The sequence below is a fragment of the Elephas maximus genome, chromosome 27, assembly GCF_024166365.1.
Source record: "Elephas maximus indicus isolate mEleMax1 chromosome 27, mEleMax1 primary haplotype, whole genome shotgun sequence".
NCBI classification, from domain to species: domain Eukaryota; kingdom Metazoa; phylum Chordata; class Mammalia; order Proboscidea; family Elephantidae; genus Elephas; species Elephas maximus.
Genome location: NC_064845.1, coordinates 1,697,785 through 1,725,116, shown reverse-complemented (window position 1 = coordinate 1,725,116; position 27,332 = coordinate 1,697,785). Strand labels below are relative to the sequence as shown.

At 47.8% G+C, this 27,332-nt stretch overlaps 1 protein-coding gene across 1 annotated transcript in view; it reads left to right on the top strand.

The window, feature by feature from the left end:
• EXOG (exo/endonuclease G) overlaps positions 1–18,521 on the top strand; it is a 30,457-nt gene extending 11,936 nt beyond the window's left edge. Inside the window, 1 exon segment of the mRNA XM_049870782.1 lies at positions 13,004–18,521. Coding sequence (XP_049726739.1) covers positions 13,004–13,462 — 459 coding nt within the window. The 3' untranslated portion in view covers positions 13,463–18,521.
• The last annotated feature ends 8,811 nt before the right edge of the window (positions 18,522–27,332 follow it).

Genomic DNA, 27,332 nt, shown 5'->3' with positions numbered 1-27,332 from the left:
TTGAAGAGCTTCCTGGTAAAGTCAAAGACGGAGATGTATTTGAAGAGAACCCCGAGCTCAGTTCTGGTGATAAGATAGATATTTAATAAGTGCTGGTTAGGTTAGATGATTACTTAAGAGAGTCTGTGATAAAATTGTATAACCTGGGAAGAAATTTAGGAAAACAAAACAACAAAACAAAACTTGAGGTTGTATTTTTTTCCACTTGGCTTGCTTGTTATCATCCTGTCTAGATCGGCTGTGCACTGTTTAGCCAAGGTGTTCACACAGGTGTCTGTGAACAGCCCTCCTCCTTTTTTTCCACATGAGATTGTTGATCTGGTTACTTCTGTGTCTTGGGTGGAAATGGTAGAAGAGCTGTTTTCTAGGCCTTCTGCTCCCTCAGTGTTCTGGTCGTCTGTGGAGGTGAGGATGCGGCTCCTGCTCACTCAGTGTTCTGGTCGTCCCTGGAGATGAGGACACGGCTCCTACTCACTCAGTGTTCTGGTTGTCCCTGGAGGTGAGGACACAGCACCTGCTCACTCGGCATTCTGGTCATCGTGGAGGTGAGGAGGCCGCTTCTGCTCCCTCTGCATTCTGCTCGTCCGTGGAGGTGAGGAGGCAGCTCGTGCTCAATCGGCGTTCTGCTCGTCCGTGGAGGTGAGAAGGCGGCTCCTGCTCAATCGGTGTTCTGGTCGTCCTTGGAGGTGAGGACGCGGCTCCTGCTCACTCAGTGTTCTGGTCGTCCCTGGAGATGAGGACACGGCTCTTGCTCACTCAGTGTTCTGGTTGTCCCTGGAGGTGAGGACACAGTGCCTGCTCACTAGGCATTCTGGTCATCCTTGGAGGTGAGGAGGCGGCTTCTGCTCACTCTGCATTCTGCTTGTCCGTGGAGGTGAGGAGGCAGCTCCTGCTCAGTCGGCGTTCTGCTCGTCCGTGGAAGTGAGGAGGCGGCTCCTGCTCAATCGGTGTTCTGGTCGTCCGTGGAGGTGAGGAGGCGGCTCCTGCTCAATTGGTGTTCTGGTAGTCCTTGGAGGTAAGGACACGGCTCCTGCTCACTCAGTGTTCTGGTCGTCCCTGGAGGTGAGGACGCGGCTCCTGCTCACTCAGCGTCCTGGTCATCCATGGAGGTGAGGACGCGGCTGCTGCTCACTTGGCATTCTGGTCATCCCTGGAGGTGAGGGCGCGGCTCCCACTCACTCGGTGTTCTGGTCGTCCCTGGAGGTGAGGACGCGGCTCCTGCTCACTCAGCGTTCTGGTCATCCGTGGAGGTGAGGAGGCGGCTGCTGCTCACTTGGCATTCTGGTCATCCCTGGAGGTGAGGGCGCGGCTCCTGCTCACTCAGTGTTCTGGTCGTCCATGGAGGTGAGGAGGCGGCTCCTGCTCACTCAGTGTTCTGGTCATACCTGGAGGTGAGGACGCGGCTGCTGCTCACTCGGTGTTCTGGTCGTCCCTGGAGGTGAGGACGTGGCTGCTGCTCACTCAGTGTTCTGGTCGTCCGTAGAGGTGAGGACGCGGCTCCTGCTCACTCAGAGTTCTGGTCATCCCTGGACGTGAGGATACGGCAGAGGAGTTAGGGTTTGTAGCAGGTTAATTTCTCTTCTTTTATCAACTTGCTAATTAAACTTCAGGATATTATTATTATTTTAATAATTTTTATTCAGCTTTAAGTGAACATTTACAAATCAAGTCAGTTTGTCACATATAAGCTTATGTACACCTTACTCCATATTCCCACTTATTCTCCCCCCAATGAGTCAGCCATTCCAGTCTCTCCTTCGTGACAATTTTGCCGGTTCTAACCCTCTCAACCCTCCTGTCTCCCTTCCAGACAGGAGATACCAACACAGTCTCAACCGTCCACCTGATACAAGTAGCTCACTCTTCAACAGCATCTCTCTCCTACCCATTGTCCAGTCCCTTCCAAGTCTGATGAGTTGTCTTTGGGAATGTTTCCTCTCCTGGGCCAACAGAAGGTTTGGGGACCGTGACCACTGGGATTCTTCTAGTCTCAGTCAGACCATTAAGTCTCGTCTTTTTATGAGAATTTGGGGTCTGCATCCCACTGATCTCCTGCTCCCTCAGGGGTTGTCTGTTTTGCTCCCTGTCAGGGCAGTCATCGGTTGTGGCCGGGCACCATCTAGTTTTTCTGGTCTCAGGATGATGTAAGTCTCTGGTTCATGTGGCCATTTCTGTCTCTTGGGCTCATAGTTATCGTGTGACCTTGGTGTTCTTCATTCTCCTTTGATCCAGGTGGGTTGAGACCGATTGATGCATCTTAGATGGCCACTTGTTAGCATTTAAGACCTCAGACGCCACATTTCAAAGTGGGATGCAGAATGTTTTCATAATAGAATTATTTTGCCAATTGACTTAAAAGTCCCCTTAAGCCATAGTCCCCAAATTCCCGCCCTTGCTCCGCTGACCTTTGAAGCATTCAGTTTATCCCGGAAACTTCTTTGCTTTTGATCCAGTCCAGTTGAGCTGAGCTTCTGTGTATTGAGTATTGTCCTTCCCTTCACCTAAAGTAGTTCTTATCTACTAACTAATCAGTAAATAACCCTCTCCACCCTCCCTCCCTCCCCCCCTCGTAACCACAAAAGTATGTGTTCTTCTCAGTTTATACTATTTCTCAAGATCTTATAATAGTGGTCTTATACACTATTTGTCCTTTTGCCTCTGACAAATTTCACTCAGCATAATGCCTTTCAGGTTCCTCCATGTTATGAAATGTTTCACAGATTCGTCATTGTTCTTTATCGATGCGTAGTATTCCGTTGTGTGAATATACCACCATTTATTTAACCATTTATCCGTTGATGGACACCTTGGTTGCTTCCAGCTTTTTGCTATTGTAAACAGAGCTGCAATAAACATGGGTGTGCATATATCTGTTCGCGTGAAGGCTCTTATTTCTCTAGGGTATATACTGAGGAGTGGGATTTCTGGGTTGCATGGTAGTTCTATTTCTAACTTTTTAAGAAAATGCCAAATAGATTTCCAAAGTGGTTGTACCATTTTACATTCCCACCAGCAGTGTATAAGTGTTCCAATCTCTCCGCAGCCTCTCCAACATTTATTATTTTGTGTTTTTTGGATTAATGCCAGCCCTGTTGGAGTGAGATGGAATCTCATTGTAGTTTTAATTTGCATTTCTCTAATGGCTAATGATCGAGAGCATTTTCTCATGTATCTCTTAGCTGCCTGAATATCTTCTTTAGTGAAGTGTGTGTTCATTTCCTTTGCCCACTTCTTGATTGGGTTGTTTGTCTTTTTGTGGTTGAGTTTTAACAGAATCATCCAGATTTTAGAGATCAGGCGCTGGTCGGAGATGTCATAGCTGAAAATTCTTTCCCAATCTGTAGGTGGTCTTTTTCCTCTTTGGTGAAGTCTTTAGATGAGCATAGGTGTTTGATTTTTAGGAGCTCCCAGTTATCGGGTTTCTCTTCGTCATTTTTGGTAATGTTTTGTATTCTGTTTATGCCTTGTATTTAGGGCTCCTAACATTGTCCCTATGTTTTCTTCCATGGTCTTTATTGTTTTAGTCTTTATGTTTAGGTCTTTGCTCCACTTGGAGTTAGTTTTTGTGCATGGTGTGAAGTATGGGTCCTGTTTCATTTTTTTGCAAATGGGTTTTTTTTTTTTTAACATTCATTTTTTTGCAAATGGATATCCAGTTATGCCAGCACCATTTGTTAAAAAGACTATCTTTTCCCCAATTAACTGACACTGGGCCTTTGTCAAATATCAGCTGCTCATATGTGGATGGATTTATATCTGGGTTCTCAATTCTGTTCCATTGGTCTGTGTGCCTGTTGTTGTACCAGTACCAGGCTGTTTTGACTACTGTGGCTGTATAATAGGTTCTAAAATCAGGCAGAGTGAGGCCTCCCACTTTCTTCTTCTTTTTCAGTAATGCTTTACTTATCCAAGGCTTCTTTCCCTTCCATATGAAGTCGTTGATTTGTTTGTCCATCACATTAAAAAATGTCATTGGAATTTTGATCGGAAGTGCATTGTATGTATAGATGGCTTTTGGTAGAATAGACATTTTTACTATGTTAAGTCTTCCTATCCATGAGCAAGGTATGTTTTTCCACTTGAGTAGGTCCTTTTTAGTTCCTTGCAGTAGTACTTTGTAGTTTTCTTTGTATAGGTCTTTTACATCCTTGGTAAGATTTATTCCTAAGTATTTTATCTTCTTGGGGGCTACTGTGAATGGTATTGATTTGGTGATTTCCTGTTCGATGTTCTTTTTGTTGATGTAGAGGAATCCAAGTGATTTTTGTATGTTTATCTTATAACCTGAGACTCTGCCAAACTCTTTTATTAGTTCCAGTAGTTTTCTGGAGGATTCCTTAGTAGGATATTATTTTAATGTTAGAAGAAAAAATGGCTTAAAGCTCTCTGTATTCTCTTATTTTTCAAATGTTAATTGGACTTGAGCTTTGTTAAATCCTTTTTTCTCTTACCACTAGAAAAGAGAGCTTTGAATTCAAACCTTCAGTGATCAAATTGCAGTCGTTTTTGTACTTGGTTTTTTATAAAATTGATTTGTACATGTAGCTAACTATATTATAGAAGAAAATTTTATACAAAGTTTAAAAGGAAAAGTTAAACAGTAGTTAAGAGCCTTTTACTAACTAGTTTTGTTAGCTGCCATTGGAATTCTTCTGGAGACTGACTCAAGCATTCTGCAGAAACATTCAGTGCCTGGGGAGGATGAACTGATGTCTGCAAACTGTTGAGGTAGAAAGATGTGACCCAGGAATTTGTTACACAGACAGGTTGTCAGTGACATGTTAAGTTCATAATGGAAAGAAAATCTCTTCTGAAATGTAGAACTACAGAAATAGAACTGTCTATGTACCCTGCCTGAAAAAGTTACCTAGAGATGATGGAGCCAACTGAAAGATGAATCAAAGAACTGAGAAGATGGAAAAGCTGTGAACGACGAATCCATTTAAACATAGAATTAAGTCTGGTAATTACTTTTACAAAACAGGCTGTAATGGATATTATTCTTGAAATAAAGGTGCCCAATATAAAAAAAAGTTGCGATTTTATAGTAAAGACAAAAAGCATGAAAGAGTGTGCCAACAACAACCGAGGAGTTATAAGGGAAGTGGGGAGAGAGGAATAGCAATATAAGCACACTGACTTCTTCGTCTTCTTAGGGGCTATCCATGTGTACTGTTTCATTTCAGATGCTGGTAGAAACAGAGGGTTTATGCATATGTACAGTTAGGAAGTGAACGTTGATAGGACCGACTCTTTCCACTAACAAGACAAAACAGACTGTGGCAAAAGATAGAAAACTAAGGAAACATTAAAATGACAAATTATATAACAGTAAGTATAAATGTAATATACTCGATTATTGAAAGTGAAAATCTCAGATCAAAAAACAAGAGCCAACTAATTAAACTGTTAATCAACTCAAAGTTTAAAAGTTTTTTAAAGTGGGCAAAGATAAGCTAAGCAAATCCAAACAAAGCGAATAGGGATTGTGACATTACATTCAAGGTGAAAATTCCGAAATGGACATAACTACTGTCCTTGTGTGTACCCAGTTCCATACAGTCAATATTTAGAAAAGCAAATTCTATTGTAAATACAGAAAGAAGCTGACAGGATTAGAGTAGTATTAAAAGGTCTTAACAAGCCTCTTTCAGTTCTTGACAAATATTAGGTAAAAAGTACCCATTTATACAAATTGGTCATATTTTAGGCCACAGAGAAGTCTCACATTCCACAGTAAAGTGGCATAGAAATTACCTGTTTCAGGAAGATTTTCCCCAGTGAAATTACCTAGGCTTAGTCCTAGTTTATTGCGAGTATTCAGTTTTATCAAATGCCTTCTTAAATAGCTAGGTAGATGTCAAAACTAGGTGGATCGTATGTTTTTCCACTTTAATCTTTATGGTAGTGAATTAAGACAAATAGTGTTAGTAGTAAACCACTGTTGTAATTTAAAAATATCCTACTTGATTTTGGCTCTTTTGCCTGAGCAAGGGTATTACAGAAGAAGCCTGTCTTTGAATAAATTTAATAAACCTGGTGCCAGGTGCAGGGTGATACCTGTGTCTTAGTTTTCTGGTATATTAATGATAGATCACTATGCTTTGTGGGGTGTGATCCAATTTGCTGCCTTACTGAATCCGTGGAATAGGAAGGCCAATTTGGGAGGTTTTGTTCTGTGGGTGTTTTTGGCCCTCACGTGCAGAGGGCTGCATGACATCAGGGGGCACGTGATGCCAGTTGGTCCTGTTGCTGGTGATAGTGAATTTGATCACTTGAGAGGGTGGTGTCTGCTAGGCTCCTTCACTGTTCAGTTGCCTTTCCTCTTGAAATTAATAAGTTGTTAATTAATATTTAAAAATTCAGTGCTTGTTTATGGCTACACTTTCAATCTTCCACAGTCCATGGAGAGATACTTTTGAGACCATACAAGTATTATTTTCCTCTTTGAACTGTCACCCGCCAGTTTTCACATCCATTGATGATTCTTACCTGAACTGGCTGTCACTTTGATAGTTGCCAGATGGTGGTTTTCTAACTGTTACTCCTTCTATGTTTACTATTGACATTCTCCTCTAAGGAAGGACTTTCCCTTCGTATCATAAATATGGACTCAGATTCTTAAATCCTGCAATGAGTGTTAATGAGCTTACTGTGGTTATTCATTTAGATAGACAGATTGTCCTAGATGTGGCCCGTGGGAGCCCCTTTAAACTGGCTTGTGTGTGTGCCTGTCTGATGTGTCCTCACCATTTTTTCACATTTTTTATTATTTTTTTTTAACATTTTCTGCTTTCTGGCATAACATGGTATACCAGGTTCATCTTGCACTTCTCTTGGCCAAGCTCTGGCACTGGCCGTTTCCCCAAGAAGCTTTGGTTCTTTTTAGTGGGTTGGTATTTGGAAACCAAGAACTGGACGACAAGGTGATTCTTGAGTGCTCGCTCTGCTGTTTTGCTTGTCTTGTGTGTTCATCACATGTATTTTTAGCCTTTTATAGTGGATGGAGAGAGCCCCAAAGAGCATAGTCTACGGATCCTGCTGCCTCTGGTGGCTCTGTTGGGAAGGCCTTTTCTCTCCATCTTCTGTGTTCCTATGTTTTCCGAGAAGGGTTTTTAGACCCTGCCCATAAAGAAGCACATAACTGTGTGTGTCAGGCTGAATGTCAACAGGAGCCCACATCCTTGGGGAGACACATAACAGCTTTCCGTCTTTCCTAGAAGCAGGTCGGAGTGACATCTGTTATATATTTACATTTTTCTCTAATAATTCACCATAATTATACAGATTTTGTGAGGGTTACATTATTTTTCAGATCAGACTTGATGTCAGATAGAATTTTAAACTTAAAAATCTTTAGTGTATGTGTTACATTAAAACAAAATTTGGTGCTTTAGTAAATTGGAAAAATTAACTCAAAGTTGGTTTGCCATTTTAAGTAATTTCACTGGGCTAAAGAGTGTATGTGTATGCACACACGTGTATCTATAAATGCACAAACGGGAGGATTTGGATGAGGAAAGCAGACGTAGGAGGCAAAGCTAGGCAAGGGGAAGAGACAGGAAAAGGCAGGATGTGTGCCGAAAAGCACAGAGTTCCTTGGACAGTTGAGTTAGAATGTCCATACGAGGAAGGAGACAAAATGAAAGGTTCTGGCCAGGAGGCAGAAACCTTGAATGCTAGGTAACATTTCAGGCTGTTCTCTAGCAAGCTGGGCCATGTAAAAGTAGGGAATTCATGATAAAAGAAACGTGGATAACGTGATGTCGTGTAATGATACTGAGAAAGGGGACGCGGTGTTGCCCGGCCCTAGAGGCTAGTCTGCCCGTCTCAGGGAGCGGGTGATGCAGATGGTGAGCGCCGTTTCCGAGGGAATGTTGTATAGTTCTGTGGGGCAGTTCAGCATGGTTGGGAAGGGCTTTGTTTTTTCAGATTCACCCATTTAATAGTCACTGCTGGTTTACAGCTGCACGTAGAATCTTCTTTTAGGAGAATACACCAGTGAAAACGGGCGTTTATTAGCTTTTTTTTTTTTAATCCAGGCAATGCAATATGTGTGTTTTATTCTTAGGAGGAAGTGAAGAGAGGAACTGGCATTTATTCAGGGCCCTATAAGTAGCTTTATATATGTTATCTCAGTCAGTCCTCACAGCAACCCTTACAAAAAAACAATGGTTCTACTCTTAAATAGACAAGGAAATTGAGGCTTTGAGGGGTCAAGTCCAAGCCGCATAGCTAGTAATTGTCAAAGGGGAGGTCCAAACACAGGTCGGTCTGTCTTGTGTGAGAATTGCCAGTCGTTCATAGACTGTTCTGTGAAGCTCTCAGAGCCTGCAGTCAAGGGGTTGCCAAGCTCTTCGTGTACAACAGCCAAGGCCAGCAGGTAGTCAGAGATGGTGTGGATGGAGAGCAGTTAGAAGTGTGTTAGCTAGCATGCGAAAATCAGAACAGAAATGGGCCAAGAGAAGGATTCCTCAGAGCCAGGCGGAAGTGTCTGCTGGAATATGTAGGAAGGGGTCACAGCATCCTAAGACGAGAGGGGCTGTGAGCCTGAGGGGAGATGGGTAGCAGTGACTTCATCAGAAGTGAGTCAGCTGACAGCTCTAATCAGAATCACCCCTTTATTATAGCCGGGGTCATCCGTGTGCTCTCTCTGACATGCCGGTTTCAAGAAGAGATTGATTCCGGGCAAGTGAAACATACCTGACGATTCCGGCCCAGACTTCCTGCCCTGACGGAGCGAGCTTCAGAGCTTACAGCTTGCCGGTGGTGGTGATGTGGAAGTTGTAACCGTCTGTGTTCCTTCTGCAGCAGCGCTTTCCAGAATCCCCCCAACTCCTAGACAGGGAGGGGGATATATTGAAAACACGCCCCCAGGGATCTTGAGCCATTACCTGAAGAGACAAGGGAGTGAATTTTTAAAATCTCCTGTTTTATCTTTAGGCAAACCTTTTATTTCCACATCTATTCGTTGTAATTGAAAAATAGTGTTTTCAGTTATTTTACATGTGAAATGTATCCTTGCCCCCACTCTCAATCTTCAGGTAGAATCAGCAGTCTGGGAAGATGGTGTGTGCTCCTGTGTGATGTGGCAGGCAGGCTCCCCGCCCAGCCCAGAGCAGGTGCCGCAGGGTGAGAAGCACCATCTTATGGGTATGGGCCTCTGCTGGAGCCTCTGCAGGGGCTGCACAGATACCAGGAGGGCCGACCACTTCCCCATGGCTTTTCCGCACCTCCCTTGTTCCTTCTGTCCTCTCAGGTGTGGATTCCATATTTATTAAACCACCCTGGTTGCTTTCACTGGATTGCTGTGACTTTTTAAGGGCCTGGTTTCTTGCTGTGTTCTACCAGTCTTACTTCTGAAGTTTCTTTTTTTGTCTTACTAGGGGACCATAACCAAACATCTTGGATCTGTCTGATTCTAGCAGGTACATTTTTTTTTTCTCATGATCCTGCTTAATGTGTCATTTAAGGCACAGCTGCTATATCTGTGACGCGATGAACAGACCATAATGAGATGGATTGAACAGTGGCTGCAACAGTGGGCTCAAACATGGCAACAGTTGTGAGGACGGCACAGGACTGGGCAGTGCTTTGTTCCGTTTTTGGTGGGGTCACTGTGTGGCACCTGACAACAACAGCAAACAGATGGGCTTAGCCTGGGTGGTGGTTGTGCCAGTCTCTTCTGGCTCTACGTCAGCATAAAGGCCGTGTGTGTGCGCGCGCGTGTGTGTGCGTTTATCTGTGTGGGCGCGTGCGTGTGTGACAAATGATCACTTCTGTCCCTTGGATGGAATGAAGCGAGCTCAGCTAGCACATGAGAAAACTAACTTCAGGTCGTCAGTGAGTGCCACTTATGGCTGTGGCATATGTTGTGTTTTCTAGCCACTTCCAGTTGATTTCCACCTTTTGTTGCAGCCTCGACAAGAAAGTTAAGTGCTTTTTGGTAATTTAACAGCAGTGAAGGCTTCCTTTGTGAAGTATATTATACCTAAATCTTACGTGAAAAGGCTTGTTGCTGACTGATACTGAAGAGTTGATTCGCACCACGCCCTGGCGTCCTTTGTTGGGGCATCATTTGTGCCCAGCCTGCCTTCTCCTGAAACGCTGTCCTCCTGTAACTGGTCCCCACTGTCCCTCTGCAGAAACCGTCCTTGTCCCACAGTTATCCCCATCTTCTGAAGAATGATGTCCACCACGCAGAGCTTTCTGCTGGGTGTTGGAGATCTTAAAATATTTTCTAAACTAATGTGTTGTCTGTTCATAACAGTCCTATGAGATAGGCGGCCTGGTTATTGTTATTACCTGTTCTACAAAAGGGGAAACAAAATACAGGCCGACGTGACTGCAGCGTAATGGTGGCAGAGCCAGGGCCCCACCAGGTCTCTGGGCTGCCAAGCCACTGAACCATCCCACGTCAGTGCCCTCACAGTTTCTAGAAATGGTTTTCTAAAAGTCTCCCCATTTTCCCAAAAGTGGAAAAAGCTTATGCACCTTGAGTTGGCCACAGAGAAGATAGCCCCAAAATATTTTAGGTTTTTTTTTTTTTATCTTAAAGTCAAATACAGGGAAGAAACATGGGGTTTTCTGAATTCCTAAATAGGACTGGTCCTGGTTTTAGGTTAAAGATGTTTTCTTCCTGAGAACAGCAAACAATCTGAGAAGATAGTGTGGCTAAGTTTCCATTTTCCTCTTTCTTCTGAGGGATAATACTCTCCCCTCTTGTTGAGATACTGAGAGAAGGCCACAGATGAGAGAATCACACCTTTTGTTCTTGATAGGAATTTCCGCATCCACGAGGTTTCTCAAAAGTAGCAGTGAGGTCCTTGAGCTATTGCCAGAGTTCCTGAAAACCTAACAGGGATGGTACATTTCCATGAGTAAAGCTGTGGAGATTTAAATGTCAAGTGTCTTTGCTTTTGGCCAGAGTTCAGTGACTGATTAGAAGGTCTGGTTGCCAGCAAATGGGCATGGCCAGTTAGTTATTTTTGAAAATTGCTGTTGGTTTGTAGACAAGGAGTCCGTGAAGAGAGAAAATGGTCACAGGAATGGTCTGGAAGGCTCCTTACAGCTGGAGCCTTGGAACGTGCTGCGGTGGTGGGGATGTCCGCCAGGTGGCACCAGGAATCTGCTGGTGCTGTCGGGTCTCCAGCCAGCACCTGGAACGCGAAGCCGGTTGAAACTTCTTCCTCGTGTGAACTGTGGCTTAGTTGCCGCTGTGCCCTCGGGTCTGGTCCCCGACGTCCCTGCACCGTCGTAGTGCTCTTGTTTGTGCCTGCAGTGAAGGCTGTGGGTGTGGGCTCCCCCAGCAGAGGGAAAGTTCCCTGAGAGCAGACACCACCAGCTGCCGCTGTGCCCTCAGGTCTCGTCCCCGACGTCCCCTGCACCGTCGTAGTGCTCTTGTTTGTGCCTGCAGTGAAGGCTGTGGGTGTCGGCTCCCCCAGCAGAGGGAGAGTTCCCTGAGAGCAGACACCACCAGCTGCCGCTGTGCCCTCGGGTCTGGTCCCCGACGTCCCCTGCACCGTCGTAGTGCTCTTGTTTGTGCCTGCAGTGAAGGCTGTGGGTGTCGGCTCCCCAGCAGAGGGGAGAGTTCCTTGAGAGCAGACACCACCAGCTGCCGCTTCAAAGCTTCTTCCTTCCTGTGTTTTGAGCAGTGCCAGGATCAGGACCTGTCAGCTCCGTTGTTGAATTAACATCTCTTGGTGACCTCTGGCCTAGTTGTGGACATCCATAGGTTCAACCGTCAGTGTATTTTTTGGTTTGAAGAGTGTGTTTACTTTCCCAGTGGCGTAAATGACTTGTTAAAAGGGTGGGGGGAGTGGTTTTTGTGACTGTACAGTGTGTAATCTCATCAACTTCACTCTAAACTGCACCCTGATCAACCATTCCCAGTAACTTCAGAGATCGCTGCAGAGGAACTTAAACCATCCCTGTGGGTGGGTCTTCGCTGCCGTCCTGCCGTTAGTCTTGGGCAGTGGGACCTCCATGCCTTCCTAAGGTTTTGCTGTGTGCCATGTAGCTAGGCCCTTGGGAAATCCAGAAAAGAGCCCTCCTTTGTGGCTGTCATCCCTCTGCCTTCTTGGCTCCAGCAGGAAGCCCAGCAGCTGGTCAGGAAAGAGTACGTGCTCTTACTAAGGAGGGGCCGAGAGAGGCGGTAATGCCCCGAGCATATTTTAGTTGGGTTATGTCATTTTATTGGGGACCATTAAGGAAATGGATGTTCAGTTTTTCTTTTTTGGGAAACAAATACGGCTTTTAAGCCAATTGGAAGGAAATTTGGAAAGGTTTTGTAATAACGTTATTTCATTATTACAGCCAACCTACACGGGCAACTGAGTTACGTTTTCTAGGCTGACCCTGGCTCTGGCTTCTTTGCTGTGTAGATACCTTTTCAGAGTGTTTGTGTTGGTGACACATCCAGAAGTTCTGTGTTTGATAGCAGGCCCAAGAGTGTGCAAAACTCTGAGCAAACATTTATATTTACTTAATTTAATTTTAAAAATGAGCCGTGGTTTAGGCAATACCAGAGACCGTAATGCCGATGTGACGTGTCTGGCTGCCTCTCTGGAGGAGATTTGTTTAGTTCCTAGGGAATTTGATAAACTAGGGCCATGTTTTTATTTCTGGAGCTGGGAGCGCCCAGGTTAGCAGTCCTGACATTCAGGGGTTAGAGCCCCGGAAGTTCTGACTGCGACGAGGGGGAGTGGCTGTTCTCCTTGTTTGTTAAAAAGCCCGAGACTCACTCATGGCGTCCTTTGTCCTTTGTTCCCCACACACAGCAGAGAACGTGGTCCCCGCTCTGGGGTGACTCAATTTTAGAGACTGCAGTCAGAATTTACCTGTCAGAGGCCCATCTTCTCTGCGTTTGTATCTTGATTTATAGTGACCTTGGCAGATGAATATAAATTCCCTAGGATTAGGATGGATTGGGGTTGCTTACAAGTGCATTTTCAGGAACCGCTGGCATCAGTGAGCTTCACTAAAACAGTTGCTTTGTTTTTAGGTGATTGGTCAGGACGACGTGGCAGTCCCCTCCCACCTCTATAAAGTGATCCTGGCACGCAGAAGCCCAGCATCCACTGAACCCCTGGTACTAGGGGCCTTTGTGGTGCCCAACGAGGCCATTGGCTTCCAACCCCAACTAACTGAATTCCAGGTGAGCCTCCAGGACCTAGAGAAGTTGTCAGGACTGGTGTTTTTTCCTCATTTGGAGAAGACTGATGTCAGGGACATCTGTGCTGTGGACACCTGTAAGCTCCTGGGTTTCCAGGAGTTCACTCTGTACTTGAGCACAAGGAAGCTCGAGGGAGCCTCATCAGTGCGCAGGCTGGAGAAGATCATGGAGAACCTGAAGAAAGCAGGAATTGAGCCAGACAACCACTTCCTCAGTGTCTATGAGAAGAAACTGGAAGAACTCAAAGCCAGGGAGCAGTCAGGAGCCCCGGAAGGAAAGCCATCCTAGTTTTTAATCTCAGAAGACACGTGATGCTGTCTATAATAGAGCCAGCGTGGCCTCTTCAGGTCGATATATTTTAGTGGCTTGCTTTAAGTATAATAAATGATGGGATCCTAAATTTAGGTTTACATTTCCCCCAAAAAGCTGAGAGATATGCAGTTTTTGGGTAGTAGTAATTTGGCTTGGGAGCTGACTATCAGGGAAGGTACTGCACCTGCAGATCAAGGGCTGTTCCTGTGACAGGTGAACGGGAGGACTGTGCACAGCGTGACACTGTGTGTGTGTCCGCCTGGATGCACAGTGTGTGAGACCTGTACCTGCTGCCAAGTCAATTCCGACTCAGCAGCGACCTTACGGGACAGAATAGAACTGCTCCATAGGGTTTCCAAGGTGGATTGGAAGTGCTGACCTTTTGGTGAGCAGCCGAGCTCTGCACCGCTACACCACCAGAGCTCCAGGGTATGTGAAGGCACTGTTCGTTTTAGCGCCTCCAAACGCAGTGTCTTCGACGTACCCTCCGCCTCTTCGGAGCCCGTTATTGTACGTTTTCTCTGCGACCTGCGTTGGCCTTGGCGGTGGCTTTTAGAAATTTCTGTGCTGTCTGGTGTGTGTGTGCTTGTTTGTTGTTTCTCCTTGTGGACCTGCTGTTCCCCTGCTTCCGCCTAGAAGCATCACCCACCACGCCTTCTCCCTTCGCGTGCTCGGGATACCAAGCTCAGTGCTTTACACGTATCCTCTCACAGCGACCCCACGAGGTCAGCACCACGGATCTCGGTCTTACCCGTGAGGAAATGGAGGCTCAGAGAGCATAAGTAACTTGCCCAAGCTTCACCTTTCTGAAGGAGCCACCCATAAGGTATGAGGGACACAGGGCTGAGAGACGAAAGCATGGGGAAGGTTCACATCTGTTCCCTGACCTTGAGGCTTCTGACTCAGAAATGCCTATTTCCATGGATCTCTGTGATCCTGGGGCCTGTTTGGTAAGGAGGGTCTGGTTTCTTATCTGCCAGGAGAGCCACAGGGACGGTCATGTCCTCTGACTTGAGCCCTCGTAGTTCTTTGGGAAGACACAGTCCCAGTAAGTAGTTCATAGTAGAGGCTCTGCTTGCCTCCAGGGTTGCGTTTCTCTTAGCCACCAGGTGGTGCTGAATGGATGTGTTCTTGCTTCCAGGCGAGCTTTTTGTCCAGAGAATACGGAGCCTAAGGAAGGTCTGTGCCCAGAGTCCAGCTCGTGACGTGACTTGCTTGCTGTTTGCTCGCCTCCCTGGGCAGCATAGAGCAGGTGATGCCTAAGGTCACAGATCCGGAGACCGTGATCATCTCTTGGGGAAATGGAGGCTGTTTTTCTGAGCCAGATGTCTAGGTCGGGTTTACACGGAAGCCCTTCATGGCCTGTCATAACTATAGCCCTTTGCTGTTGAGTTGATTCTGACTCATAGCGACCCTGTAGGACGGAGGAGAACTGCCCCATAGGGTTTCCAAGGAGTGGCTTGTAGATTGGAGCTGCCAACCTTTTGGATAGCAGCTGAGCTCTTAACCACTGTGCCACCAGGGCTCCACATTATAGCTGTAGGCAGTGGAGTGTCGTGAGGGCATGAGAATGTTTTGTGGTGTTTTTGTGTCTGTCAAAAACAGAAATCCCAAGGCTTTAAGATAATGATCAATCTTGTTCTGCCCCTTTATTTGGGTAAAAAAGAAAGAAGTCGGGGGTTAGAACACAGTAAAAAAAAAAAAAGAACACAGTAGCCTGATTAATACCATTTGTCTTACCTCCCTGTTCCCCATTAGTGTGTGCCAGTCCTTCTCAGGGGATAAAGAGCCAAAATGTCACCGTGACCAAGAAATCTGTTACTTTCTGTCCTCAGTGGAGAGCTGATGGTGGGGCTGGGTATTTCTCCAGGAGCCTGCAGGTCGGTGCTGGTGGATGAGGCCTGCTGGTGGATGAGGCCTACGTGCCGACCACTCATCTCTGGAGGCGACCCCAGCTCCCCTCCCCCAGCTCTGTCATTCTGTTCTAACCTGAGTCGCCACAGCCCTGAAGTTACTTCTCATGCTTTTCCCCCACCTCTTCGCCGAGGTGATGGAGAATCTTGAGTTTTAGATCAGTGAAGTGTCTTAGATTTTGTATTTCATATGAAAAATCCTACCCGGTAGTTGTGGAAAATAAAGATTCGTGCTTCTAGTACAAAAATGCAGTCTTCCAGTTCTCACATTTGTGTAAAAATGTCAGTGCACAACAGGGATGCTTGAGTTGTCTCAACACATTCATAAAGAGTCCCCAACATCATTCTAAAAGGTGAGTTTTCCCTCTGCTTCACATCACTTCAGACTTTCTCATGTGGCTGTTGACCTGTGTGGCCATCAGACCCCTGGCATCAGTTATGTCCCTCTGTTCAGAGAGTCACCTCATTTTCTAAACCTGAGCAGATCACCATCTAGTCAGTTCCTCCCTGGGTCCAGCTGCATTCTCAGCCTGAGCCTGGGCCTCTGCCTTCTGTTCCAATTACCCTCATGGAGTCTCTGCTGCCAGAAGCCCCCATCTGTGGGGGCGTGACTCATGCCTTCATCTTTCTCCCACACAGTGACATCTTTATGATGAGACTTTAGGCTCTGGTCTCCGGATTGAGTCTCACCAATACTGTATGTAGCAAAGGTATACCTCTCACATAGGGTCACTCAGGTAGGAGGATGGGTGTGCCGGTCCTACCCACACCTGCTAGGGCTTCTGCCTTTCACACCTTGGCCATCAAACACTTGGAAACCTCCATCCTTCCTTCAGGCCTTAGAATAGAACCCTGCCAGAAAGCAGGACTCCCTGCAGAGCTGGGTTCAGCCTGCAGCCCTACCCTTGTAATGAGCCTAGGCTTTGGCACTGTCACCTTTGTGTCCCCTGGTCTCTGTGAGTACACAGCTGGCACCGACAGCACCTCCATGGATCTCGGGCATCCAGGCCCATCCCTGACCCCATCTCTGCCCTCAGGGACAGCGCCTCTGGGCCCTGCTCACCACCAGCCCAGCACACCTCCACCTTCCTTCTTGTCTGTCCTCATTCTGACTTGTTCTGTGGAGCTGGTCAGGGGTGGTCCCTCGTTGGGCATAGAATTCCTTCCTGCCTCCAAATCCAGCCTCTCCATCTGACCGCTTTTCTGGATGTCTCTCGGGACGTATTGTGTGCCGTGGGGTCGATACTGACTCTCAGTGGCCCAGTGTGGCGGAGTAGAACGGCCTCATGGGGTTTCCTAGTCTGTAGTTTTTACGGGAGCAGATCGTCAGGTCTTTCTCCTGTGCTGCAGCTGGTGGGTTCAAACAGCTGACTTGCAGTTAGCAACAGAGCAGTTACCCATTGCTCCGCCAGGGCCCAGTGGGAGCTCGTGCTTCTGTTTGCAGCCCAGCCCTACCTTCAGCAATGGAGACTCAGGTGTCAAGCAGGTGGGCCACGTTTGACGTGGGTCTGTGTAGTCCAGAGCAGTGGGGGTGTGGTGGGCAGGGTACTGCTGAGTCCTCAACATGCCAGGGTGCCCGGGAGTGGTCCGTCTCCAGTGCACAGAGCACCACTAGGGGTCACTGTTATCCGATGTGATGTTGCACCTCCAGGCTCCGCGTCTCAGCTGTGGCAGCGCCCCCAGTCACAGCTCCCTTTTAGCTCCGTAATAAGCCACGAAAATGCAGACTCAGACTTCATGTTCCTGGCTCTCAGGCTGGACAGAACTGCAGGGGTTACCTCATCTGGGGGTGACGGTTGGCTGAGACCAGGACAGGCTTGGTAGCTTAATTTCACCCCCAGCCTGAACCTTTGAAAAATCTCAAGCCTACGGAAGAGTTGAAAGCATAATTAAATGAAGGTTCCCTCCTCCAATAGTTAGCCTCATTTGCTTTACTCTTGAATCATTTAGAAGTAATTCAGTGTTAAAAAAAAAAATGTAGACATGACATTTCCTTTCTGAGTACTTCAGCTTGCATCACCTAAGAATACGGGCATTCCCGTATATTTCCAAAATACTATGATCACATCTAAGAAAATCATCAAGAAGTCAGTGTCATCTGGTAAACAGTTCATACTAAATGTGCTGAGGCGTTCCCCGCATGTCTTTTCTGCCTTTTTAAAATCCAAGTTCCAGCCACTTACTGCATTTTGCTGTTTAGTTTTTTTTAACCCAGAACAGTCAGCCTGATGAGCTTCAAAAACATTCCTTCATGCCACCATTGGAGGTTTGGATTCAGTGGATCTGATGTGAGGCTGGAATCTGTGTTTGCCAGACAACCCTGGTTATTCCGCTGGTCAGCCAGAGTTTTAACCAGACTGTCCAGGACTCTGGCCACACCGCCCCCAGCACACATTCCCCGCACAGGCTCCCTCTTCAGACAGGAGGCCTTTGAGCTTCTGAGCATCTCCAAGGGAGAACTTCCATTGATCCCTTTGGGCCCTCAGGCACCAGCTTCTTTAATAGTAGGGCTTTATAAGATTAAGCTGAAATCTTCCCTGTAACTCCCACCCATCGATGACTGGCCCTAAGTGCCATTCCAGGCCCCACAGAACTGTTGGCGTCTGCTTTCACCTCATCAGTCCTTTAGAGATAGGAAGCTCATGACGACAGCCGGGCCTCTTGCTTCATGCTCAGGTGCTCACGGCTTTCAGACCCCTTCATGGTGTCACACGCCCTGCTGGTGTGGTACCACATCTGGGTGAAGCATTCAGGACTTGGCGAGAACAGCACTGAACTGAGTGGAGGCATTGTCCTCCCTTTTTAGGGACAGTCTACTTTTCTCGGAGCCTTGGTGGTACAGTGGTTAAGTGTTTGGCTGCTAACCAAAAGGTCGGCGGTTCGAATCCACCAGCTGCTCCTCGGAAACCCTGTGAGGCAGTTCTGCTCTGTCCTATGGGGTCGCTGTGAGTCAGAATTGACTCGACGGAAACAGGTTCTACTTCTCTCACTGTACCACTAGTTCGCGTGGAACTTACCCAGTTAACCCCTGCGGGCCCTTTCTTACGTGGCCTACTGTCAATTCATGTTCCCGTCATGCACATACGTAGTTAGTTTTTGGAACCCAGGTGCGGGGTTATTTGTACGCCCAGCTGTTATAGATGCTGTCTTGTTGCAGCTTCTGTCCATCTTCGAGTGAGTTCATGTTCCCGATGGTCCTGATTTGGCCGCCTGATGTGTTCACTCTGCCTCCCAGCTTTGAGACTGCAAATTGGATAACAGGCCTTCCATGTGTTGGCTAAAAACATTGGAGGAGACAGAGCCAAGGAAGACCCCTTTGGTAAGAAATTCCTTTTATACGGCAACCGGCTTCCCACACTCACCCAACAAACACGTTTCATGAAACAGTAATGAGCTCTGATGTTTTCTATTAAGTTCGGTTCTTTTCTGTTACTCTAAAATGAAAAACAACACAAGTTAATTTCACATTGCAGAAATGGTCTCCATCACAATTGGCCTGTGAATCACTCTGGGACAGATTCCCCACAGCGTGGCTGGCCCTGTGCTCTGAGCACCTTCCGTACACACCTGCGTGGGTCCCCTTCCCATCTCCCCACTCATCAGCTGGGCAGCCTTGAGCAGTTGACTTAATCCTTGTGAACCAGATTCCTCATTTGGGAGCAGGCTGATGGCCTGCGGGATTGTTTGAAGATTAACGTATGGGCCGTGGTGTCCCTGGATGGCGCAAGCTGTTTGCAAGAAAGGCTTAGAGATCTTCTGTAAAACTTACAGCTGAGAAAACCCCGTGGAGCAGTTCTACTCTGTGACACACGGAGTGGCCGTGGGTTGGAATTGACTCGTTGGTAACAGATTTTATGGTACTTGGTAAGACCTTCAAAATGGTGGCCAGTTACTGTGAAAGCTTGGGAGTGGCTGTCTGCCTGGTGAGAATCATTCTGTCCTGAAAAGGTGAAGGTGTGAAGCTGTGGACCAGGTGGGGCAGTTCTGTCTCTCCCCAAATCCTAAGACACCATGTCAGTGCCTTACAGCTTTGCAATGAGCTTTTATATCAGGAGCCTTGGTGGTACAGTGGTTAAGAGCTTGGCCTCTAACCATAAAGGTCTGCCGTTCAAACCCACCAGCTGCTCCTTGGAAATCCTGTGGGGCAGTTCTCCTCTGTCCTATAGGGTCGCTATGAGTCAGAATCAACTCGATGGCAACGGGTTTGGTTTTTTTTGGCTCAAGTCAGAGCTTATTCAGGCCATCCTTCACACAGGTGCTTTCCATTGCATTTCACACTCATTAGGCCCCGGGAACATGACTTTCTCCAGGGTGTCCTGGCTTCTGTCTGATGTCTACGCCCTGCCCCGGGCTACTGCCATCATTTTGGTCTGCCTTATAATTTAGTCATATGTATGCGCATTTTAACCCTCCAATGCCCCACTAGCTTCCTGGAGGCCTTCCTGGAGCCCTCACAGGGCTCTGCAAACCATCTGCGCTCAAGAAAAGTTGCGGCGTCCCTCAACAAGCGAGTGAAAGGAGCCAGGAAAGCAGAGCTTAGCCTGCTGGAGTGCTGACGCGCTCACTCTCCGTGTGGCTAGGAAGCGGGGGACCAGGGCCTGGCTGGCGGGTCAGTTCCCTGGTAGGGGCTGGCTAGACCAGCTGGGGATGGCGGTGTGAGGAAGGTTGTAGGGTGTCAGAGGAGGAGGGAAGCCCACACTTTGGCCTGTGGTCTCCCACCAGAGCCCGGCCCTGTGGTTGCAGGCAGGCCTGTGTCAGCGGAGCAGGACAGCGGGCCTGTGGCTGGGCTAGTGCCTGGGGGCTGAGCATAGCTTACACCATTCCTGGCTTCACTTGGGTTTCCAGGGCCTTCCCCAGGGCACCCTATGTCGGGCTCTGTGGGGTCAGGTCTTGGTCTGGGGCTGTCGCCCTGCTGGGAAGAAAGAAGCAAGGAGGTGGCCGGCAGAGCAGCTGAGCCAGGGCTTTGTGGGTTTGGTCCTGGGGGAAGCAGAGCTAAAATTAGGTCTTCGAGCTGTGTGCAGGTGTGATAGCCTGCCCTCTCCACTCCCCCAGCCAGGTCTTAGGGACCTTGGAATTATTTCCGCTCTCTCCCTCCCCCAGGCCCAGTTCCTCCACAGGTAAAGGTTTAGTGTCCTGCCCTGGGTGATGCCGGGGCCCTTGCTACCCAAGTGTCCTCTAAGGCTGGGTTGGGGTCAGTGGCAGCCAGTGGCCTTGAGTTTGTCAAACCTCCTCAGCACTTCTCAGGCCTCAGCAGAGCTGGGGTCCAGGGGAGGGGGATTTCAGAGAGAAAGCAGCCCTGGCCCCCCATCCCTGTGAACCCAACTGGCTCCTTCTGAGGACACAGGCAGGACAAATGTTTTAGCTCCTGTTGTGGGTTGAATTATGTCTCCCAAAAAGACGTGTTGAAGTTTTAGCTCCTGGTATCTGTGAGTGTGACCTTGTTTGGAAACGGGTCTTTGAAGATGCTGTCAGTTAACCTGAGGTCATACTGGAGCAGGGTGGGTCCTAACCCTGTGAGTCGTGTCCTTACGAGAGAGGAGACACAGACACACAGGGGAAGACGGCCACGTGACGACGGACGCAGAGATTATAGGAGGCAGACCAGCATAACAAGGAACGCCAAGGATTGCGGGGAGCCACCAGAGGCTAGGAGAGGCATGGAAAGGATTCTCCCTCAGAGCTCTCAGAAGGAATCAACATGGCTGACACCCTGGTTTGGACTTGAGCCTCCAGGACTGTGAGACAATAAACTTCTGTTCTTACAAGCCACCCAGTTTGTGGCGCTCTGTCATCGCAGTCCTAGGGAACCAATACACAGTCCCTACCACCACACGTGAAGGGACCCTAACTTCCCCTGTGGGCCTCCCAGTTAAGTACTCTGTCCCATACACCTCCCTGCCCACCCCTCAGGGGGTGCCTTGGACCCCTCGATAGCCATTGCCAGCCAGACCCAAGAAGGAGGAGACCCAGCATAAGGCAGAGATGGAAGCGCCCTGACTTTGGCGGGGGGAGTCTTAACGAAGGTCAGTGGGGCCCAGGACCATGTGGTGTGCTTAGGCCCTCTCTCCCTACAGGAAGCCCAAACCTGAATAGAACGGTGCTCCGCAGGGATCAGTGTACCCCTCACCCCGTTCACTACGGCTCTGGGACCCTGCCCTCAGGGTCCCCAGGCTGAGCCTCAGACCCTGCAGTGTTTGGTCTGGGTTCAGGACTTTGTCTCCTGTGACTCTTTGGGGTGTGATTCTCAGTAAGTGGCGTCTCCTCAGTTTCCCTGTCTGTAAAATGGGGGCCGGACTAGATGGTCTCCAGGGTCCCTTCTCAACTGCTATCTTCTAACTCTGTCCAGGGAGGGAAGGCTGCCTGCAGGGGTGGTTTGCAGAGGGCGGTGCGCTGGGGTAGGCTGAGGGGCCTCTGCCGAGGTGTGAATGAGGGAGGCAGGGCAGGGCGGTGTGGACAGCCCTGTCCCAGCCCTATCTCCTGTCCTTGACACCCTCTCCACACCCCAGCCCTGATAAGCAGGTGTGAGCCACGGCCACCTTGTGACAGGCCCTGCAGCAGGGAGGGCAGTGGTGGGGGTCCACTCTACTTCTCCCTGCCCTGCCCCTACCCCCAGCCAGACCAGGCACCCCTGACCCTCAGCCCCTGGCTTTGAGACCTTGTCTCTGCCCACACCTCTGCGTTCTTGGGGGTGGCGGGGACCAGGCCTCCCACAGTCCCTCCTGGCAAAGCGCCAAGGAGGATGGCCACCCCCACCCCTGGCCTGTTCCCACAGTGACCCCTGTCCCTGGAGCTGGCATACCACGTGCTTATCACTGGGCACACCGCAGCGGCTGGCCCCTGCCCTCTCCTCACCTTGTCTTTTCTTTCCCCGGGACCATCAGTTTTCAGTCTTCCTCCCCAACTCCACCTTTCGGACCACTGCTCCAGCTGGGCCTGCCCTCTTTCCTCTAAGGCCCTGGCCGCTGTTCACCAGAGACCAAGGCCAGAAACCTCCATTTCTGAGCTTGTAGGCACGGGGGTGGGCGGCAGAGAAGATCTGGAGGAAGGGAGAAACAGAAGCTTGGAGCTCTAGGGAGGGGGACGGGTAAGACCAATGGGACTGGGCAGAGGCTACGGGAGACCTTCAGGGTGGGAGGGTCTTTGTCCTGCCCCCACTCCTCTGCCTCTCAGGCCCCCAAATCCGAAGGCACCAAACTGCACTTCCTTCTACATTCTGTGAGGCTCTCTTTCTCTGTGCTCCCTCTGAGGATGACTTTGATTCTCAGTCTACAGCCATTGCGCACCAGGCAGCCCTACTGTGTGTGCTTATGTGTGAGGGTGTGCTTGTCCGTCTGCCTCTGTGAGCGCCTGTCTCAGCCTCAGCTCGGCTGATGAGGCTGCACAGCACACTGGCCAATTCGCAGGCTCTGGAGCCAGGCTCTGGGGATCAAACCTAGCCCTGCCCCCTTACCGAGTGGGAGAGCCAGGCAAGTTGTCGCTATTCTGTGCCTCAATTTCCCCATCTTTAAAATAAAAGTGACGATTTGATAGTACCTTGCAGGACTGTTGTAAACATCAGATGAGCTCATACATGTAAAGCGTTCTGCACAGAACGGTGCCTACACAGAGGTAGCTCTACCTACCTGCTGGCCGTTATTAGTATTTTTGTAAATTTTATTTTAACATAATTTCAAGCTCACCAGAAAGTTTCAAGAAATTCTCACGTACTCTATGCAGATTTACAGGTTGTTTAAGTTTTTCTTTTTTTTTTTTACACTTCGCCCATTTATTCCATTATTCTCTTCTTATTCTGTGTGTATGTATGTATAAGCATGTTTATATGTGTATCTGTATACACACACGCACACACAGACACACATTTTGTTCTGAATCATCTGAGAGTATGCTGAAGACACCGTGTGTTTTCTGTGTGTGTATTTAAGAACAAGCATATTCTTTAAAAAATGAAGACATCACTTTGAAGACTAAGGTGCGCCCTGACCCAAGCCTTGGTGTTTTCAGTCGCCTCATATGTATGTGAAAGCTGGACAATGAATAAGGAATACCCAAGAAGAGCTGACACCTTAAAATTAACAGCGTTGGCAAAGAATATTGAATACACCATGGACTGCCAGAAGAACAAACAAATCTGTCTTGGAAGAAGTATAGCCAGAATGCTCCTTAGAAGCAAGGATGGTGAGACTTCGTCTCACCTACTTTGGACATGTTATCAGGAGGGACCAGTCCCTGGAGAAGGACATCATGCTTGGTAAAGTAGAGGGTCAGTGAAAAAAAGGAAGACCCTCAGTGAGATGGATTGACACAGTGGCTGCAACAGTGGGCTCGAGCGTAATAACAATTGTGAGGATGGCGCAGGACCAGGCAGCGTTTCGTTCTGTTGCACATGGGGTCTCTGTGAGTCAGAACCGACTTGGCGGCACCTAACAACATATTCTCTTACAAAATCACAGTATAATTATCAAACTCAGAAAATTTAGCATTGATATAATGCTAATGTTATCTAACCCACAGTCCATATTCAAATTTCATCAGTTGCAATCATGTCTCTTTTATGCCCATTTTATTTTCTGTTCCAGGGTCCCCCATCTCATTTAGTTGTCATATCCTTTTTGTCTCCTTTAATCTGGAAGCGTTCCTCAGTCTTTCTTTGTGTTTTGTGATCTTGACCTTTTTGAAGAGTATAGGGCAGTGCAGTGGTTAAGTGTTTAGCTGCCAACTACAAGGTCAGCAGTTTGAATCCACCAGCCACTCCTTGAAAGCCGTATGGGGCAGTTCTGCTCTGTCCGACAGGGTCGCTAGGAGTCGGAGTCGACTCGATGGTATCAGTCAGTCAGTCAGTCAGTGTTTCCTTGTCGTTAGTCAGGTTATGCATTTTTGGCCACATTGCTACGAAGGGGATGCTGTCCTCACGAGGAGCATCACATCAAAAGGCATGTAGATAGATGTCCAATCTTCCATTTATTGGAGATGTTATCTTTGATTGCTTGGTTTGGGTGATGTCCACTAAGTTGCCCTACTGTGGAAACAGTATTTTCTAATCAGTAAATAATTGTGGGGGGATACTTTGAGACTCTGTTCCTCATCAGAGCTTCACCCACTAGTATTCATCCACCGATGCTTTCTATTCTGTCATTCCTTCGAAACCTAACTGGTTGTCCCATTCCGACTGGCTCCTGTGTCTTTTGACACATCTCCATCAATTCCTTGAGCATTTCCTTACTTTCTTGCACAACATAATGTTCCCATCTTACCTTGTATTTTCCCTGCTCCAGCCCCAAATCAGCCAGTTCTCCAAGGAGCCCCGGCTCCTTTCAGTGGACACTTGGGTGCTGGGTGTGCATATTGATACTGGTGTGCTGTTGCTCTTAGCTGACCATTTTAATGATCTGTTCACTTGGATGTGATGGTAGGGAGAACACTGAAGAGAATGCTGCTTAGAGTTGTTGTTATTGTTAGTTGCCATCAAGTCCGACTCACGGCGACCTTGTGTATAACAGAAGGAAATGTTGCCTAGTCCTGCACGATCTTCATGATCATCGGAGTGGTTTAGTCCATCCTTGCAGCTATTGTGTGGTGCCTTCTGACCTAGGATCTCATCTTCCAGCACCGTATTGGACAATATTCTGTTGTGATCTACGAGGTTTTCGTTGGCTAATTTTTAGAAATATATCTCCAGGCTTTTCTTCCTAGTCTGTCTTAGTCCAGAAGCTCCACCGAAACCTGTCCATCATGGGTGACTCTGCTGGTATTTGAAAGACCGGTGGCAAAAGGGAGAAAAAGGAGCAAGATGACCTAGGTAGAGAGTCCCCTTTCTGTCTCTTGCTCTCTGGGTCTCTCCCTCTTTCTCTTTCATTTCCTTTCTGTAGAATGTTCCTTCCTTTCTCTCTTCATCATGACCCCATCTCCCCTTTCTTGGTTGGAGTTCCTCTGGAGTTTCCAACTGTGGGAACCTCAGAAAGCACTTCCCAGCCTCGTGTGTGATATCAGAGGCAGACAACTATGTGACCTTTGTGTGTGAGCAGCCAAAGGCAAAGATAATTTATGAGAAAGTCTTTGCTTAGAACAATCTGGTGACAGGGTGATTGGGGAGGCACATTTGGGAGATTTCCACCTGGAAATTTTCCTTTTTTCCTTCATGAAAACCACTCACACCGAAGCCCATGTAGAAGTTGAGGATGGGGGGTCTTGTTGGCGATCTGCTCCCCAAATATGCCTCCTCAGGGTGCTGGGAGCCATCAGGGAGGATTTAAATGTTGGCACAGTCAACCTCTATGGTCCACAGGTGGCAGGTATGGTTTAAAAAGAAATATCTTCTGTGTCCTGTGAAGGTCACTTGAAAGGTGTTCTTAGTTATGAAAATGTAGGGTGTGTGGGTAGCCTTGATCCCACCACTTGAAGTTAATTAACTGTTTTGAGCCTAGATTTAAGGCTTCCTCTTCCTGAGATCCCTGGTATACAAAGCAATTTACATATGGAGCCCAGAACCTCTGAGAGGGAAGAAAGCAATATACAACTGGTGCTTCCTGAGATTTGAAGTTAAGGAGCTCTGTCGGGGAGGAGCACGGTGGTCATATAACAAAGGCCCTGCGTCAAGGCACTTCTGAAATAAAATTATCTTGAGGAAAATGGGAGCGTAGAGTGGTAACTAAGGAGCCCTGGTGGCACAGTGGTTAAGCACTTGGCTGCTAACGGAAAGGTTGACGGTTCAAAACCACCAGCAACTCCATGTGAGAAAAGATCTGGCAGTCTGCTCCCAAAAAGATTCCAAAAACCGAAAACCCATTGCCATCAAGTCAGTTTTGACTCATAGCAACCCTATAGGACAGAGTAGAACTGCCACATAGGGTTTCCAGAGAACAGCTGGTGGATTCAAACTGCTGACCTTCTGCTTAGCAGTCTGAGCTCTTAACCACTTCACCCCCAGGGCTCCTTGTAAAGATTACAGCCTAGAAAATGCTACGAGGCAGTTCTCTGTCCTGCAGAGTTGCTGTTTATCCAGAGAGGCTCAAGGGCCAAGGCAACAGGGTGATGACTGGGCTTTACAACAAGGGCCCCCCGTGTCTCCTGGGGTAAGGCTGACTTTAGCTCAGTGAGAGGCAGGGCTTTGAACAGGTTTGTTCTGGTTCCAACCCCTCTGAAAATTTTCTAAGGAGTTCTGACAAATTCCCTGCTGAGAATTTGCATTTCTAGCAAGTTCCCCGTAAATTATACATAAGGATTCCTGGGGATCTTGTTAAAATGTAGATTATGATTTAGTATATCTGGGGTGGAGCCCTGGTGGTGCAGCGGTTAAGAGCTGGATCACTATGAGTCCATGTCCTATGTCTATAGGAAGCAGGATCAGGGGCTATGGGACCTAGATTGAATTCTTAGGTAGAATAGGCCCCCAGTGGATCTTCCGAGATGTAGGAGGCCTGAGGGCCAGCTGGGGGGTGACCTGAGGAGGCTGTTCGTGGCACCTTCTCCACTGTCCTAGCCAGAGACCAGAGGTGCCTCTTCACCTGCTCTTGGGTGCTCTATGATTTTTGCATCCTAAAACAGCTTCCAGGTTTCTTACTCTCCACTGTTACCATCCTGGTCCAAGCCACCATTGTCTCACCCCACAGGGGACTCCTGACTAGTTTCCCCTCACCATTCTTGTTCCCCACAAATCTTACCCTCAGAGCAGGTGGAGGGAGCTTTCTGAAGTACAAGCCCAGTTAGCAACCCACCACCAGCACCATAATCCAGGTTTTCTGGAGACACTGAGGCTGGATGAACCCCCCAGACTATTGCCCTGCGATAATCTTTATACCGTAAATCAAATACATCCCCTAAAGTCTTCTGTAAACTAAACAATAAAAAAAAATACTTTAGCTTAATTAGTAAACAGTATTTTATTTACCTTGAGTGTTGTGTTCCTTTAAAGATCTAGCTGTATGGGATCAAATTGA